At 44.3% G+C, this 15,822-nt stretch overlaps 1 protein-coding gene across 2 annotated transcripts in view; it reads left to right on the top strand.

Moving 5' to 3' along the window:
- TLL2 (tolloid like 2) overlaps positions 1-15,822 on the top strand; it is a 96,543-nt gene that overhangs the window by 71,429 nt on the left and 9,292 nt on the right. For both annotated transcript variants that reach the window (XM_072870051.1, XM_072870053.1), the window contains 6 exons: positions 219-334; positions 2,300-2,402; positions 5,507-5,623; positions 9,262-9,407; positions 10,353-10,548; positions 14,630-14,755. In XM_072870051.1, coding sequence (XP_072726152.1) covers positions 219-334; positions 2,300-2,402; positions 5,507-5,623; positions 9,262-9,407; positions 10,353-10,548; positions 14,630-14,755 — 804 coding nt within the window. The remainder of the gene's footprint in view (positions 1-218; positions 335-2,299; positions 2,403-5,506; positions 5,624-9,261; positions 9,408-10,352; positions 10,549-14,629; positions 14,756-15,822) is intronic.

The following is a 15,822-nucleotide window of genomic DNA, read 5'->3' as shown; positions in this document are numbered from 1 at the left end:
CTGAGCATCTTCTGTCCTGGGAATTCTGACAGATTTCACATCACCTCTTTGGCAAGGTCTCAGGTGGTCAATGACCTTTGGCCAGTACCATGAATGAACATCCTTAGAGTACCAGCCACCAACCTGCACACAGCAGCCATGTGCAAACATTTTGGTAGACCCTGATGTCTTTCAGAGAGTCACTCCTTGTTGCTGGTTTTTTCCCTCCTCTCCTGCAGCTTGTGGAGAGACCTTGCAGGACTCAGCAGGGAATTTCTCAGCCCCTGGCTTTCCAAATGGCTACCCCTCCTATTCCCACTGTGTCTGGAGGATCTCGGTGACCCCAGGGGAGAAGGTAGGTGCCACACCAGCACAAGGTGTACTCTGCGCTTCCTTTGTGTGTGGTTTTGCCTGTGATGACGCTGCTAGCAGCTGCCAGAAGATGTCTGCATGCCTGGAGTGCAGGGATGGAGTATGGAAACGCTCCTCAGCACCATCATTGTCCTCCCAGAGATGGGGTCAGGAACACGTGGTCCTGAGGAGAGAAGAGGTAATGCTGGAGCAGAGCCCCCTCACAGGTCTGGGCTGCGTGTTCATCTCTGATCCTTCCTCTCGATTCGAGGCTGAACCCTGCATGGACAGTTCCTGCCACCCACTAGCTCCGGCTGAGCTCACCTTTCAAAGCCAGGTGCCAGTCAGATGAGTTAGATAGAATGTGCCAGCAGGCTGGGGTCCCAAAGGGAGCTGAGGAGCCATGAGTGACATCAGTGGCCTGCCCCTGTCACGCAGGCATAATGTCCCTGTCAGGGGACTCCCGCTCCCCGCCTTGAAACGCCGAGCCCCGCTGTGCATCAATCACCCACCCTGTCCGCTTTCTTCCCAGCTCCTTTTGTTTTATTGATCTTCCTGTGGAAATGAAATCTTTCCTTAATCCACTAACACCAGCCCTTCAGGCCTTTCATGCCATACCAGGCTGCAAGAATGCGCAGCCCGGCTTGGGAGCTCCTCGGCAGAGTGGCTTTGCTGAGGACCACCCTCAAGACGCACTTAAGACTCGGACTTGAACAAAGAAGAGCAGAGCTCGCTTGTTTTGCAGCAGCTGTCTTGCTCTGGGACCTGGTTGTGTCACCTGCAAGCCCAGTCCTGTGCAGTGCTGAGCTCCCACCATTAGCTGCAGGGAGAGCTTCGCCAGGGCAGGGGTGCCAAGAACTGTCCAGGTTTTGAAACTATGGCACTGGGAGTTTTGCAGTGTAAATCTTACTGTAAATTCTCCTTTTGTCTCTCAGCCTCTTCAGAAGAGTTGCATCGGATAGGACCCAGCATCTAAATGCTGAACCACTAATGTTAAAAACCAACCAAACAAACAAAAACAAAAAACAAAGCCAAGTTCAGATTAAATGCTTTAACTTATCTGTTTAATCAAATGCAGCCATTGGTACAAAGTAGCATCATAGCACTGAGACATTAGCTTAGAACAGATATTGGGCTTGTAGAATTCATCTGCGTAGAAACAGATGAATCTTCTTTTGCTGTCCAAAGTCAGAAAACTGCAAAAGTGTGAACAAAGTAAGCAACATCGTTACAGACTGCACTGTGCACATCCAGCCAGGACTTTGGGGGAGAATATCTATTTTAATCTAATGACGTTTCTTTGGCAGACTATAGGTGTAATTTAATACATGGGTCAAATCTTGCAAGGAAAAAATGCCACAAGTGCACCCCATCAGTGACTTCCATAGGCCCAGAGCAAGGCCTGTAATCCATGTTACAGAGGAAGGAGACCAAAGGGATAAAATTTTAATGTTAAGCTCTGCTCAGTAAAGCCACTGAACACAATTGCATCACGGTGATGGCGCGAGTGCAATTGTCAGAATGTGGAAACTTGTCAGCAAAATTAGCTATTTCTTACAAGCATCATTTATATAAGGGTATAGACCCCAAGCATCCGTGTTTTGGGGCATTGTGTTTCTCTATGATGTTTACATTAATCAAAACCAAAGATTCAATTTTTAATTTTATAAAAACCAAATTGCATTTTTAAGCTTTTTTTAAGTAGCATTTTAGTAACTGAGGTGCAGTGACTGTTAATTACAGAATGGATAGTAAAGTGCTGTCTGCTGTCATGTACGTTCGTGGTTTCATTAAAATACCTTGAGAAGCCTTTCTTTTTTGAGGAAAGCTGTTTAAAAATCCAACTAGCTGTCCTTTCCTGCATACTCACTTAGGCAGCACTGTAGCAGAGGTGAAGCACACACTCTGTAGGGTCTTCTCTTCAAAGTAGCTCCCTTCCCAAAGAGAAGTGTGTACTCTCTCCTTTCAGATTATGTTAAACTTCACATCAATGGACCTATTTAAAAGTCGCCTTTGCTGGTATGATTATGTGGAGGTGCGCGATGGCTACTGGAGGAAGGCTCCGTTGCTGGGTGAGTAGCTGTTTCATTTTAATTGCATTTTGTGTGTTCTTCTTGATGCTTAGGGCAGTGTGTGGGGGAAACAAACAGAAACAAACCTTCCTTTACCTGGAAGGAGCCTACGTCTGGCCAGTGCACTGGCCATCCGTTAATGTCTCCATCCAGAGATGTCGGTGTGCTGTATTCACACCAAATGGTCCGTGCTCCAAGCCCTTTGGTAGCAAAGACTTTATTCCTTCCTTTTCCAGCTTGAGAAGTGAGAAGTGAGGCAGAGAGGAAAGTGAGCCAGGGGCGTGCCTGGGACTAAAAATGTGGTCTCTGGAGTTTTCTTATTGCTTTTTCTTGAGACTGGGGTGGAACTGTCAGGCAGTCAGAATGAAGCAGCCATACAGCTCCTGGCCCAAGCTCCTGCCATTATTTCTCAGGTATTTGTGTTTACAAATACACAGTAGTCTGTACTTTGAGCTTCTGTACTTCTAGCAGGGAACTTGCTAGACCATGCCTAGGATGTCAGGCTGTGCAAGGGTCCTCCTCTGCTCCTGCTCCCAAAGATCTCAAGGAAGTGCAGCTCCTCTGGGTCCTCCCTGTTCCTCTGCCTCCTGCTATCATAACTGCAAGTGGGCAGCCAGGAGTCCCACCTGCTTTGCCACTGGCTCTGATCCTGACTCCATCCCCTAACCTCGGTGTCTCAACGTGTAAAATGCTGCACTGCAAACAGCCCCTTCTGCCCGAAAGGGAAGAAGCAGTCGGGTTATGTAGCATCACCAGCTGTGTTAGAGGTGCTGTGCCCTGTGCTGCAGCACAGGACTGGGCTAGTCAGCGTGGGGTCAGTGAGCTTAGGGAGGTCTGGGTGCTCTCCTTGGCCCCACTGGGCATCCCAGCCCTGGTACCAGGTGAGGTGCTGGAGCTGAAGCTGTGCTGCTCTCCAGAGGTTTCTGTGGGCCTGCCTTTCAGCGCAGAGTTGGCAGCCAGTTTTACTGCTTCCTGCCTGTTTTGGGGTTGGCAGCATTTATTGCTGTTTTCTGCTGCACATGCGTCAGGTAACATTGCTCCAGCAGCTGCAACTTAGCTCCTCGTTATTTATTTTTACTGCCGAGTAATTTAAAGGTACTTCAGAAGCCAAGCACCTCCCTGTCCCCCTAGTGCAGGTGGACTTGCGAGTGTTTCCATCTGGAAGGAGATGCTGCATGAGTGGCCACGGCTCCCGCAAGGGGTTGAGCCCATGAAATTAGCTCGGAAGAGGCAGACAGACGGCAATTCAGCAGGGGGCGGGGAGGGGGATTAGTGTGAATTGTGAAAGCACGGGCTTCTTGCGGAGAGAAAAAAAATACATGTGCACTGCATATTTTCCCAGGGAAGTGTGTGAAAACCCAGCCTTTAAATGGTGTATAACTTTTTATGAATGGGCCCTTTATCACACTCTGAGGAGTTTGCTCATTCTCGTTCCTCATCTGCGTTTCCTCTCCTTGACACCCTTGTTAAACTCCAAGTCTAAATCCAGCAGGCAGTTGCTCAGTGACCCTAGAGGAAGGAACTTTGCAGTGCTGATGCTGTTTGTTAGCATCAAACTGGAGATGGGAGATGCTATCGATACGCTGCAGGGCTGTCATGCTGTCCCAACAGTGCTGGGCAGCTTGGGGGCACAGGGGATCAGACTTGAGTAGCAGAGTAAAGCTAGGGTCCAAGATAATATTTCGATGGGTGACTCCAAGAGAAAAAAGTTGGCGGTGAAACTGCCGTTGAAGAAAAACAAAGTTTGCAACTCACCTTCTGATTTGCACTGACTGGCCTGTCACAGAGGTGTAGCTCTTACATCCTTGAAGGTCATAGCTTTCCCGAGGCTGCCAAGTGGTGAAGGTGGGGCAGGCAGAGCCAAAAGTGGCAGTAGCTGACTTGTGGGTAGCTGACTAAGCAGGGGGCCCCTAGGCTTTTAATGCACAGGATTCATGTCAATTACTCTGCCCCCCATACACAGGAAAAGCAACAGCCTTCTCTGCCTCCCAGCCAACAAGCATTGAACTATCTGTCTCCTTATTCAGTGTAGGGAACCACCAATGCAGCCTGCTAATGGGAACTGAGGTGCTGTCTTGCAGGTAAGGCATTAACCAGGTTTTTACCCAGTGGAGGTTGTTCAAAGAAGCCTTTGCCTGGTGTTGCAATGCCAGGATCCCTATCACCGCTGTCCTGACTGAAATCAACCTGAGGAACTGCTCTCTGCCTCTGTCAAATTCCCACTGGGGATTCAGTTGGACAGGGTGCCAAGGCCATGTTGAATTCAGTATATAGCCCTGCTGGTGTCAGCTGAAGTGAAAAACCATGTTTGCACTGAGTGGTCTCAGTGCATACTTGGTGCTTGCTCTGTTTTCATGAGGAGCTTCTGGCTGGAACAGGTAGAGGAGCACCAAATTAGGGTTGTTGAGGTTGTTTGGGCTGCAGATGCCATCTGCAGCTGTTCTGTTTCAGGATTTATCCTTGCTGGCAGGATTCAGGTATTTACCAGTGCTGGTGCATGCCAGAGAGCTCAGAGCTGGGTGAATCATGGAGCAAAAAGGCTCTTGGTCTCTTTCTCTTCAAAGAGATTGAATGACTGCAGAGGCTTAACTGGGAAGAGGTGAGAGCAGAGGATGAGATAAGGGGTGTTTTCTCATCAGGATGGCCACATCCTGCCCTTGGTTTGACTTGGACAATTTACTCTTGGGTGCAAAATGCTGAAGGAGTTTCCGAGGCCTAGCAGGTGGAAAGGACTTTCCATAATGTCACATCTCTAGAAGGACAAGGGATGGTTCCCCACCCTTGCAGCTCATTTGCCCAATTATGTGATCAAAACAAGAGCCCTTTTAAATTTACCAGGGCAATAGTGGCTGCATCTGTGACTACTGGATTCTGCTCTCAGCTGAAGAAAACCTTTACTAATTTAATAATTTAAGAGAATATGAATTAATGGAGGGGGGAAACAGAAACTCATTCAAAAGCGCAAGTGGTGGGAGTGAAAGGGTGTTTTACACAAGCACAGCTCCTTTAACCACAGACTCTTTGCTTCCTGGAGCCACAGGTACTTGCTACGCTGTGCTGCCCAGCAGCCAGGAGATCTTGATCGTCTCTTTCCTGCCTTCTAGGTAGATTTTGTGGCGACAAGATCCCTGAACCGGTAATCTCCACGGACAGCAGGCTGTGGATCGAGTTCCGGAGCAGCAGTAACATCCTGGGCAAAGGCTTCTTTGTGGTTTATGAAGGTACAGCCTTTAGCTAGAAGTCTGTCATATCACACAGAACAGCCAGGACAGGATGCAGGGATTTATGGGATCAGTAGGAGTTCTGCTTCACCATGTGGCTAGACACAGCCCCTGCTCTTGTTTTTATGGGAATTGGCAGATTTTGCAGGCTGTTTTAGCGGACAAGGCATGGATCTTCCAACTAGATCATCACATTTTTTGGGGGGACAACAGGATGACAGCACAGAGCAATAGCTTCTGTTTATAGGGCAGGTTCTGTTTGCCCTAACCAGCCCCTGCAAGCAGCAGTGCTGGGTGTAGCAGGAGTTCCTTCCAGTAATTTAACAGGCAAAGTTCTGTTTTGGATCATACATTTTTATATCAGTTAATGCAGCTTATTTTGGGTTGTGGTTTTTTTTTTTTCTCAAATGCAAAGACTGTTCTTTGGTTTCTCCCTCATATGTTTTACTTACAGAAGATTAGAAATTAGCATGTCAGATCTGCTGCAGGTCAGGTACTTTGGAAACTTGCATGGCACTGGGATGCTGAAACCACTTCAGAGGAGGAGCAATACTACCAAAGTCACCAACAAATCAGTAACGTCCCTTCTCCATATATGCTTATTTTTTACAATAATGATTCTAAAATGTATTGAAAGCCTTCATTGTTCTCTGGGCAACAGGCATTTTCTTAGAAGTACCAGTGTTGTCAACAGTAGTGAGGTTGACTGTCTTGGTACCGCCATTGCATTATCATCTTTCTGCAGCCACAGAAGCAAGCATGACACTGGAAGCCCAGTGCCCAAGTGTCCAATATACTCACGAATAATGATACTAACAGAGGGAAGTGAAGAAAACACAGGACTGTTGGGGGATTGCAAATAAAGCATATGAGGATTTCACAACATCATGGGGCTAACAAATCTGTTTCATAGGAGAAATATCTGGTTTCTGCAGGAATTGTTGCCCCAGAGACAGAGGTAGCTTGATTTATTTATTTATTAATATCTCTCCTGAGAAGCAGCTGTTGCCTGGACCAATGTGGTTTGTAACACCTCTTTTATGGTAGTTTGTTGGAATTAGAAGTGATCAAACTAGTGTGTCTCTAACAGACTGTTTTATTTTGGCTTATTGCTTTGGTGGGATAGTCAGCTTAATTCTTGCAGCGAGGTGATTCCCCAGTGATATCTGCTCCAACTTTAAAAGAAAAAGACAAGAAAGCAAGGTGAGGAATGTTTTTGGGAAGCAACTTCTCTGTTCTTCATCATGTGTGTTAATATGTCATCATGCTTCATATTGCTAAATGATATTGAAAGAAAAATTTTTTTTACATTGGCTACATGCCAAAGTCGGATTGCAAAACTTTCTTTTCTCTTGGTAATTTTCCTTATTTCCTGCTGATTAATAAGTGACCCCTAAAGGTTCAGTAAACATGAGCAATACTTACTTCACTTGACTTTTGAGGAGAGCAAATGAAAGTGGAATGTGCATCCAGTGGTCAGACTTTGCATCCTTCTGACTGTTCATATTTTCCTGCCTCTTCAAGGCTCTGCCTTTTTACGTAACCCTTTCCTGCAAGAAACTTCCCATTGGAAAGGTATGAAATCTATTGCTAAGCCTGAGAGCAAGCACAGAGTATGACTGGTGGAAACCAGCTTGTACCACAGAAACAGTGATGGCCCATTGCATAGTTCTTTTCTTAGCTCAGCCTCCTCTTGTCAGAGCAGCAGGTAGTGGAATTATCTGCATCTCTCTACATAATTTATTTGCTGAAATGGGAGAGTTTCCAAAAATCTTCCTTAATCCCTATTTCCTTCTGATGCAAGCTCTGGTAATGGCTTGTTTCTTTCCTCCATTGTCAGGTAGCTTGCTCAGCTGTTTTGTGACTTCTGCGTCTAGGCAATAAGGGTAATTTTTATTTCCAGTAGGGATTGCCCTTAAATGTTTAATTTTCTATCAGTTTTTGTCCAAAAGCTCTCTGTGTTGCTGTTAGTTCCTCTTTTTCTTTTGAACTCCCTCAGAATACTAAAAAGCCAAAGTGGGTTTTACCACTGCTTCTCTGTGGTACCGCTCTGCTTTAGTGAGAGTGCATGCAATCGCTCGTGCATCTGAACTTTGCTGGGAGCTCTGTGGGTGAGGACTGATTTTTGGATTTGGACTCCTCCAGGTCTTGGTCCTAAAGTTTTCAGTAGATGGGAGGAAAGAGGCAGAAGCATGTAGCCACATGATGGGGAATTACTTGATACTAAATGACAGTTAATGTAGTGAAAGTGTCCTCATAGTTCAGTCATATTGTTCCTTTTCTTTCATGAGATTCAGGATGGGAAGATGCTGGTGGTTTTGCCCTACAGCACTGCTGGCAACCCCAAATTTGTCATTGTTATTGCCTTCTCAGGCTCTATCAGCAGATGTTCTTTCCATTTTGCAGTAAAGCTCTTCCAGTATACTTAGCTGCTCAACTGAATTTCAGTGTGAACTACTGCAGTGGATAGAGAAAATACTGTTTGCTGGCTGACAGTTTTATGGCCGTTAGGAGTTCTCTCCTCTTGTTTTCCTCTTTCTGTTAGATGTGGGAGACAGTTCTCTAAAGGGTCCTTCAAAGGTTCTCTCTAGCACCACTTGTAGCTCTGAATATGTGAACTCAAACTACAATCTAAATTGCGGTCTGCAGCTGAATTTTGGGTGCAACTATTTGGTGGTGTCTTAGCACTGATTCTCTAAGAAAGAAGTTAGCACTGCACTAGTGAAACAGTGCTTTTAACTAGGTCGCAGTTAAACATTAGCAGCTTACAAGGCAAAGCAAAGACAATGTTACCCAATGCAAGCAATTTCCAGGACACTATAGGGAGACCCACATCTGAATTGCTAATGCAATTCGTTCTGGGGAGACCCCAGGTGTGAAGATGGTTGATGTCTGGCAAGTGTCACTGCAGTGCCATCTCTCTTGTACTTACTGTCAGTGCTTTTTGTTTGCTTGACTTTAAACATAGCCAAAACATTCATATGTCTTCTTTAGACATGTGCGTTTTGCATCATGGGGTAACACAGGTTTTAGCCTGTGATCTTACTTTCATTTGTTACATAGTCTTGCAGATAATTATGCTGAACTGCTATTGTCTTTGAGGTCTCTCCTAGTTTTGTATTAAACTAGATTTTCATTAAATTTTCTGTTCTTGGTCTTTAAACTTACTCATTCTTACATTTAGCGCAAAACTTAATTTTTCATGCACAGCAGTCAGCCTGCTGGTCTCCTGGTGAACAGCTCAACTCATGCTTGTTAATATTGCCATCGTGTGGCTGGATTAGGTTTGCAACTGTTTTTTATTTGGGGGTGTTTTGCCAACTTTTCTTGGTCCTTAGTGCTGGTAGGAGGTTTTAAGCAGTTATGAAGGTGACCAGGAGTGTGAAACACACAAATCCATAAAAATTCTCTGTACCAGTGAGTTCACCTTCTAAGGAGGTTGGCACAGCAAGACAGGAGACGCTGTCACTAAGACAAAATATTAGATTTGTAAAAACTTCAATGACTTGTGTGTTGCCTTTGTGGAACAAGCAGTATTGATACAGATTTGAATGAGGAAGAAGGCAATGTATGGAACAGGGTTTACCTAAGGGAAAAACCTGCAGTCTCGTGGTTTTGCTGTTTGTTTTTTTATGAAGCTATTTGTGGTGGAGAAATTCACAAGGATGCTGGCCAGATCCAATCTCCCAATTACCCAGATGACTACAGACCTTCCAAAGAGTGCATCTGGAAGATCACAGTTTCTGAGGGCTTTCACATAGGAATCACATTCCAAGCTTTTGAGGTGAGAAATATTATTGTATATTATATTACGGATATTATTTTGCCTTTGTAGATCCTTTAAAATTAAGAAGGAAGTGATGTAAATAATAATTAAAAAAAATATATTCTTTTGAATACGTCAGAACATCATTTCTCCTCACCAGAAGTTTGCTCAGAGATTTTGAAGCCAAGTTTTAAATATGGTGAGTTTTCAAAAACTGTTACTCTAGACAGAAAGAATTAGAAGGGGCACAATATTGCTGATGATGTTAAGTAGGGACTCATGAGTCCTTAAACTTTCATTCTGGTCAAATGAAATTGTATGGTCACAATCCAGGAAAAAAAACTCCTATTGGTGTCACTGGGGCTTGGCAGATTGCAGGATGTTTGTTACTCTCCAAAGAAACCTGTTCCCAGATGGCAGGCAGGCTTTGAAGAGCTCAGAAGAGGTTTTCTCCTACTAATTATAGGAGGTCTCACGCTCTTAACTAGGTGCCCAATTATCTGTTCCCGACTACTGATGTATAAGTCACAGACAGGAGCAGACAGGACCTGGGTTCGTGCATAAATCCCATCTAGCCCATAGGCTCCTGTGGCTTGTGCACACTTACTGTGCTTGTCCTGGAAAGCGCTGACACCACGACCTCCTAGCTGTGACCCCACAGCTATTCCTTGAACCTTTTTGTGTATCCTGCTCTGTTCCTTACAGCTTGTAGATAGTCAGGGACCAGGTTTCACCAGACAGTAGCCATGAAATAGCAGTAGAACTGAGATGTGCCTGGGTTTGAATGCAATTTCAACTGCAGGAGAGTTCAATGGCAGCCATGAGGCAAGTACCTAGTTGTGACCAGTTGTTTGGGATGCTCCTTTGGAAGCTGATCTCTGGCCAAAGTCTAACTGGTTAGCTAGCCTGATTCAGAGCGCTCATACTAGTGAGCTACGGGCACATTTCCTTTTCCCATTGCAGATTGAATGGCATGATGCATGTTCTTATGACTACCTGGAGATCCGAGATGGCCTCACTGAATATAGCCCACTGATCGGTCACTTCTGTGGCTATGAGAAGCCAGAAGATATCAAATCCAGCTCAAATAAAGTATGGATGAAGTTTGCGTCTGATGCAACCATCAATAAAGCAGGCTTTGCAGCAAATTTCTTTAAAGGTATGTGATCTAGTACCTCTCAAGGTCAAAGTTGGGGACCATTCATCCCTTAACTTACTGCCATCCCAAAGTGATCATTGTATCTGCTTGTAGTTAAGAGCTGTTAGACAATATCGAGTTTATATACAAATTGCTTTGAGAGTGTAGAGGGGTTTGATGCTGAGGCATGAACACCACCTCCTTGATTAAGACAGAAAGAAAGCCTACTGGGTCAGTACCAGTGCAGGCACTAACACCTTGTTTTGCACAGCCGGGCAGAATGTGACCTCCATTTATCCATGCCAGGGGACGCTGACATTTTCAAAGACCATACTAGTACTGTACAGAGTGTTAAAAACAACTCTCTGCTTAAGTTCTATTCCAAAATAAACCTTTGGAGAGAGAGTATATTTGATTGCAAGTAGAATCCCAGGGACAATTTCAGAGTGCTGTAGGAGAAAAATGTGTTCCTAAACTGAGATCCTCTTCAGGAAGATGCAAATGAAGACTAAAATTCTTCTTAAGAGCTGAACCCAAGCCCTGGTCCTTTACCAGCATCCTGGTGACTTGATAGAGGCAAGAACCAAATATCTAACTACTTGGGAAAATACCTGCAGAACTGCTGTGATGTAGATAGTCATGTTTCTCTTAGGTTCAGTGACAGTTGTACAGAAATAATAGCTGCAATGCCAGTATTTGGATTGCATAAGCCATTTATTTCTGCTTTAACTTTTGTCTTGCGTTAAGGGTGTCAAGGTCCATTTGGATCTCTTGAATTTACAGGACAATGTACTCTGTGAATTAAACTTTATTTCATGAGCTCATTAAGAAATAGAACAAAAAAACATGACAGGGCTCACTTCCCTTTGCTCAGACCAGTCTATCATGTTAATTCACTTATTCACCATTCAAGTTATAAGGTTTCATAATTTATAACCTGTAATTCTTAATCCATGCACTTATGTGCAAACAAAATAATTAGTTAAATAAAGTTTAATTCACAGAGTACATTGTCCTGTAAATTTGAGAGATCCAAATGGACCGTGACAAAGGGTGATTGCAAGATCACTGGCAAATACTGTGATGTTTAATTCCAGTCCCTGAACAACTCTCACAGTGTCTAGACTTCCTTGTTTAAATTTCTCAGGTTCCATAAAGACACAGAGAATACTTCTTCCTGAAGACATTTTGTCTTCTTTCAGGAGCTGATAGTGCAGACTGACTGTGGCAGAGATGTCTTCCAGGGATTAGCACTATATGGAGACTTCTTGGCCTGCAGCAAGTCATTCTGTAGAATCTGAGGTTCTCTTGCAAGTTTGTAGGGGAAGAAAGTTACACACCTGAACCTGGGATGCTTTCCCTGTGTTACAGACAGTCAACAATAAATTTCTTTCCTTTTTATGTAAAAAATGCATAAACATGCACTGCTAGTACAATTGCAGACACAGGTATTGTCTGTGGAGTTTTTGCTGGCAGACTAGATCTTGCAGTGTCTGCTCAGACTTCACATGTTTGAACCAGAAACTGTGTAGCTCATGGATGGTTAGGGTGTTGTTAAGTCCATGCCAATAAGTCCAGCTGAGGAGCAAAGTGTATTTTCTTGGACCAAGCACCACAGTAGCCATAGGCACACAACTTCTGGCCAGCTTGCATTGTGGGCAGAGCTGATGTCAGTCTGCAAAAGCTGGGTAGACATACCTGCAGGCTACATGTGGAGATGCAAGCTGGGATCTGAAGTCTGCAGCCTTTACCACCGTATCCAGAGGGATTGTGACTACCAGTAAATGAACAAATTAGATGGCTCTGCAGGCACTCTTCAGACTGCCGCCCACAGCTGATTGTGCAATGGGTCAGCTTTGCCTTCATGAATTATGAAAGGAATAGAGCTTCAATTACATGTCTTACAACACTGAAAGAAAATAACTCAGCTTAAAAAAAAACAGAGTTAAGGATGGAATTGAACGTTATGCTTTGTGAGAACTTGCAGTAGTAACTTCTAACTTTTCAGAGAAAATAAACCCGCAAACAGCTCGGAGAGCGTAAGACAGCTCAGAGAGGGTAAGTCATTGATCACAGCCAAGAGACAATGTCAGGAAGACATTCCTTCATGTCCATCCCATCACGTATATCTCGAGGGAAAGCTCTAGGATTATTCTTTATTACTTATCTTCAGTTTGGTAACAAATTGTTTGTATCACTGAAGCCTGTTTTGTATATGGTTGAAGTGTTAGTAGTGATGTGCTTGTCTTACACTCACATTGTTGTGCCTTTCTTCTTCATGGCAAACATTAGAGGAAAGACAATACTTTGCAAAATATACCTGCCCATAGGCAGGATGTGTCCTTTCCATGGTAAAGACTGATCACAGACGTTTTTGATGATTGTAGGAGTTGCAGCCTCTCTTCTCTCTCAAGCAAGTGATTTAACAGTCAGATTAGAAGCTATTGAACCTGTACCCAAGCATGGAGCGGCAAAGAAATACTCTACTTTCTTCATAGTGAATCCACAAACAGAAGCCAGAAAATAAAATCTGTTTGGACTGGAACTGTTGCAGTGGGGGGTTCCTCACTGTGGGAAGGCTTTGCAGGAAGGCAGTGTTATCAACAGAATAGAATAGAATATTTCAGTTGGAAGGGGCCTACAATGATCATCTAGTCAAGACTGTTCCTATTTGATCTATGTAGCAATAACTGTTACTAGAGCATTATATTGGGTGTAGGTATCAAGGTGTTGCCAGTGAGAGGCTGCAGGTGCTGCCCTGTGCCGGACAGATGGTTCAGGCTGGCTCTGCAGTGGACCCATCGTAGGACGCAGCTGAGCCCATCAGCTGAGCTGGTGGCGCCTCCGTGAAAACATGTTTAAGGAAGGTCAAAAATGACAGGGAGAGAGAGGAGGAGGGAACAAAAAGTGCAAAACAGCAGAGGTAACACCAAGGTCAGAGGAGGAGAAGGTGGAGATGTTTCATGGCAGAGCAGATATTCCCTGCAGGCCCTGCATGCTGGAGCAGGCGGGAAGCATGAGAAGGAAGGAGCAGCAGAGTCATGTACTGACTGTAGCTCCACATCCCCTCCTGCCTTTGCATGCTCATGGCTTTGCTGAACGGACTGAGTGTAAGCTGTGGTGATACAAGGCAGGGGGAGAGGAGTCTGGAGTGAAGTTGAGCCTGGGAAAGGGGGGTGGAAAGATGTTTTCCCTAAGTGTTTTAACATTTGTTTCTTGGGGTTTTTCTTCAGTTTTTGTTTCCCAATACCTGAATCAGTACTCAAATATTTATATTAATTGGCAATAAATTAAATTAAATTCCCCAAAGTTGAGTCTGTTTTGCCCACAACAGTAATTGGTGGGTAATTTCCCCATCTCAACCCAGGAGCTTTCTTGCTCTTGTTCTTCCTATTTTTCCCCCCATTCCACTGGAGTGGGGGGACAGGGAGTGAGCAAGCAGCTGGGTGGGAGTTTGGCTGCTAGCTGAGGCCAACCCACCACAACCATGTTAATATAACCATTTATTAAGGAATCCACATGGAATCAAGGGTCAGGGTGAGAAGCCAATACATCTGGCTATCTGTATATTAAAATGTCAGTTCAGGTTGTTGGGATGTGATTGAAAGAACCTGATTTCAAAGTCTAGGGTAGCAAGACTTCATGTGTCTATGAAAAGGAAGAACTATTTGCATGTCCTCCTAGTTCCTTTGCTGCACCCTGTTCAGTGGGGTATGGCCTCCCGCGGCTCCATTACTGTGGGCACCGTAATGGGCTGGTTCCTGGTAGCTCAAGTCACTCAAGGACATGAGGAATTTAAAAAACAAAACAAAAAAACAGGGGCAAATGAGAACAAAATGCAGTGAAGTCTTTACAGGAGACCATGTTTTCCTGCTCCCGTCTAGAAAAAGCACTCTTGACTAGTAACAGTAATTGTAGTCCTTCGCAGTTTTTTTGGTGGTAGGAGTGCTTTAACACTTGTGAGGTTTGCTGCAGTGCCTGCTCCGTGGGCTCGGCTTGTCAGCTAGTGCTCCGATCCTTCTGTCCAGAAGTGTTGTATGAGGAATATGATGGGGTTTGGGTGGTCAGGAAAGTGTGACTTGTTCTGGTTTTCTCCTGACAGAGATGGATGAATGTTCTCTGCTGGACAATGGTGGGTGTGAGCAGCACTGTGAGAACACACTGGGCAGTTACAAATGTACCTGCGAGCCTGGATACGAGTTGACAGCTGATAAAAAGAGCTGTGAAGGTGAGTAACCTACAGATTAAGGCATCTGTCTATAGGATGGGTACTACAGCTAATAACGAAACTGAACAATCTTGGAGATGATTTTGCTTCCCCCTACATCCTCTTTGTTTCTGTTTATCTTACCCCACATGAAAAATTTATTTTTGTCAACATCTTTCATTGAAAAATGAGTTTTGGTTGAAAAACTGAAAATATGCTGATTCTCTACTGCTAAGCATCTCTAAAACCAGTTGTTCTTCATGGCCAGAGATCGCTGTTCAGACCAGATCTCCCATGGTGCAGCATAAGTGAGGGCGGGCATTACAACCTAAGCATTGAGTGGCCCAGGAGTATTTCAATCTAAGGGTGAACTTACTATTTTTTTTAACTAAATTTCTTTTGTAGAATAAAATATCGATGTTTTGCCTGCATGCAAAACAGACATTCTCCATACTGAGGAGTCAATTCCCTTGTTCTGTTATGGGGGAAAAAAAACCCATGTCTTTGATAGAAACTGTTTCTTTCAGCTTTCTATTTATACAGTTAATCTCTTTATATAGTTAATCTCTTGCAACAAGAGTTTGCTCCCAACAACAATACAGCTGTTGGTGTGGTGAGAATCCACCCATTGTTCTTGTCTCATAGCTCTGCCTTTCAGCTGAGACGTGTAGGGAGCTTCACACACTGTGAGTGGTGCTCTCAAAGTCACCCGGTTTGCCCTGACTTCTGCTTTTGTCAAACTGTTTGGGGAAGGCTGCTATCAACTTGGTGAGGGCAGATTTAGGTGCGTGCAAAAGGCTTTTGGAAGCTTTACTTTATTTTTTTTAAGTAATTTCTTGCAATTTTGAGGAAGCCAGTTGGTATATCTTGGCAAGCATTTTTTGAACTTCACTCTTAACCTCCTATTTTAAACTTCATTTGTGGGCAATACAGGAAGGATAGTCTTTGAAATTGTAGTGATGCACATCAGAGTAAATTGCTTTTGTTTCTCCAGACACACTCACTTGCTACGCTTTTTGTATTGACGCTGCTCCCTTGGGTTAGTTGTCTTAAAGCAAAGTGATGCTAGGAACAAGATGCAGGAAGCT

The sequence above is a fragment of the Ciconia boyciana genome, chromosome 8, assembly GCF_034638445.1.
Source record: "Ciconia boyciana chromosome 8, ASM3463844v1, whole genome shotgun sequence".
In the NCBI taxonomy this organism is placed as follows: domain Eukaryota; kingdom Metazoa; phylum Chordata; class Aves; order Ciconiiformes; family Ciconiidae; genus Ciconia; species Ciconia boyciana.
Note: the sequence above shows the minus strand (reverse complement) of the source record. Positions and strands in the feature narration are given on the sequence as shown.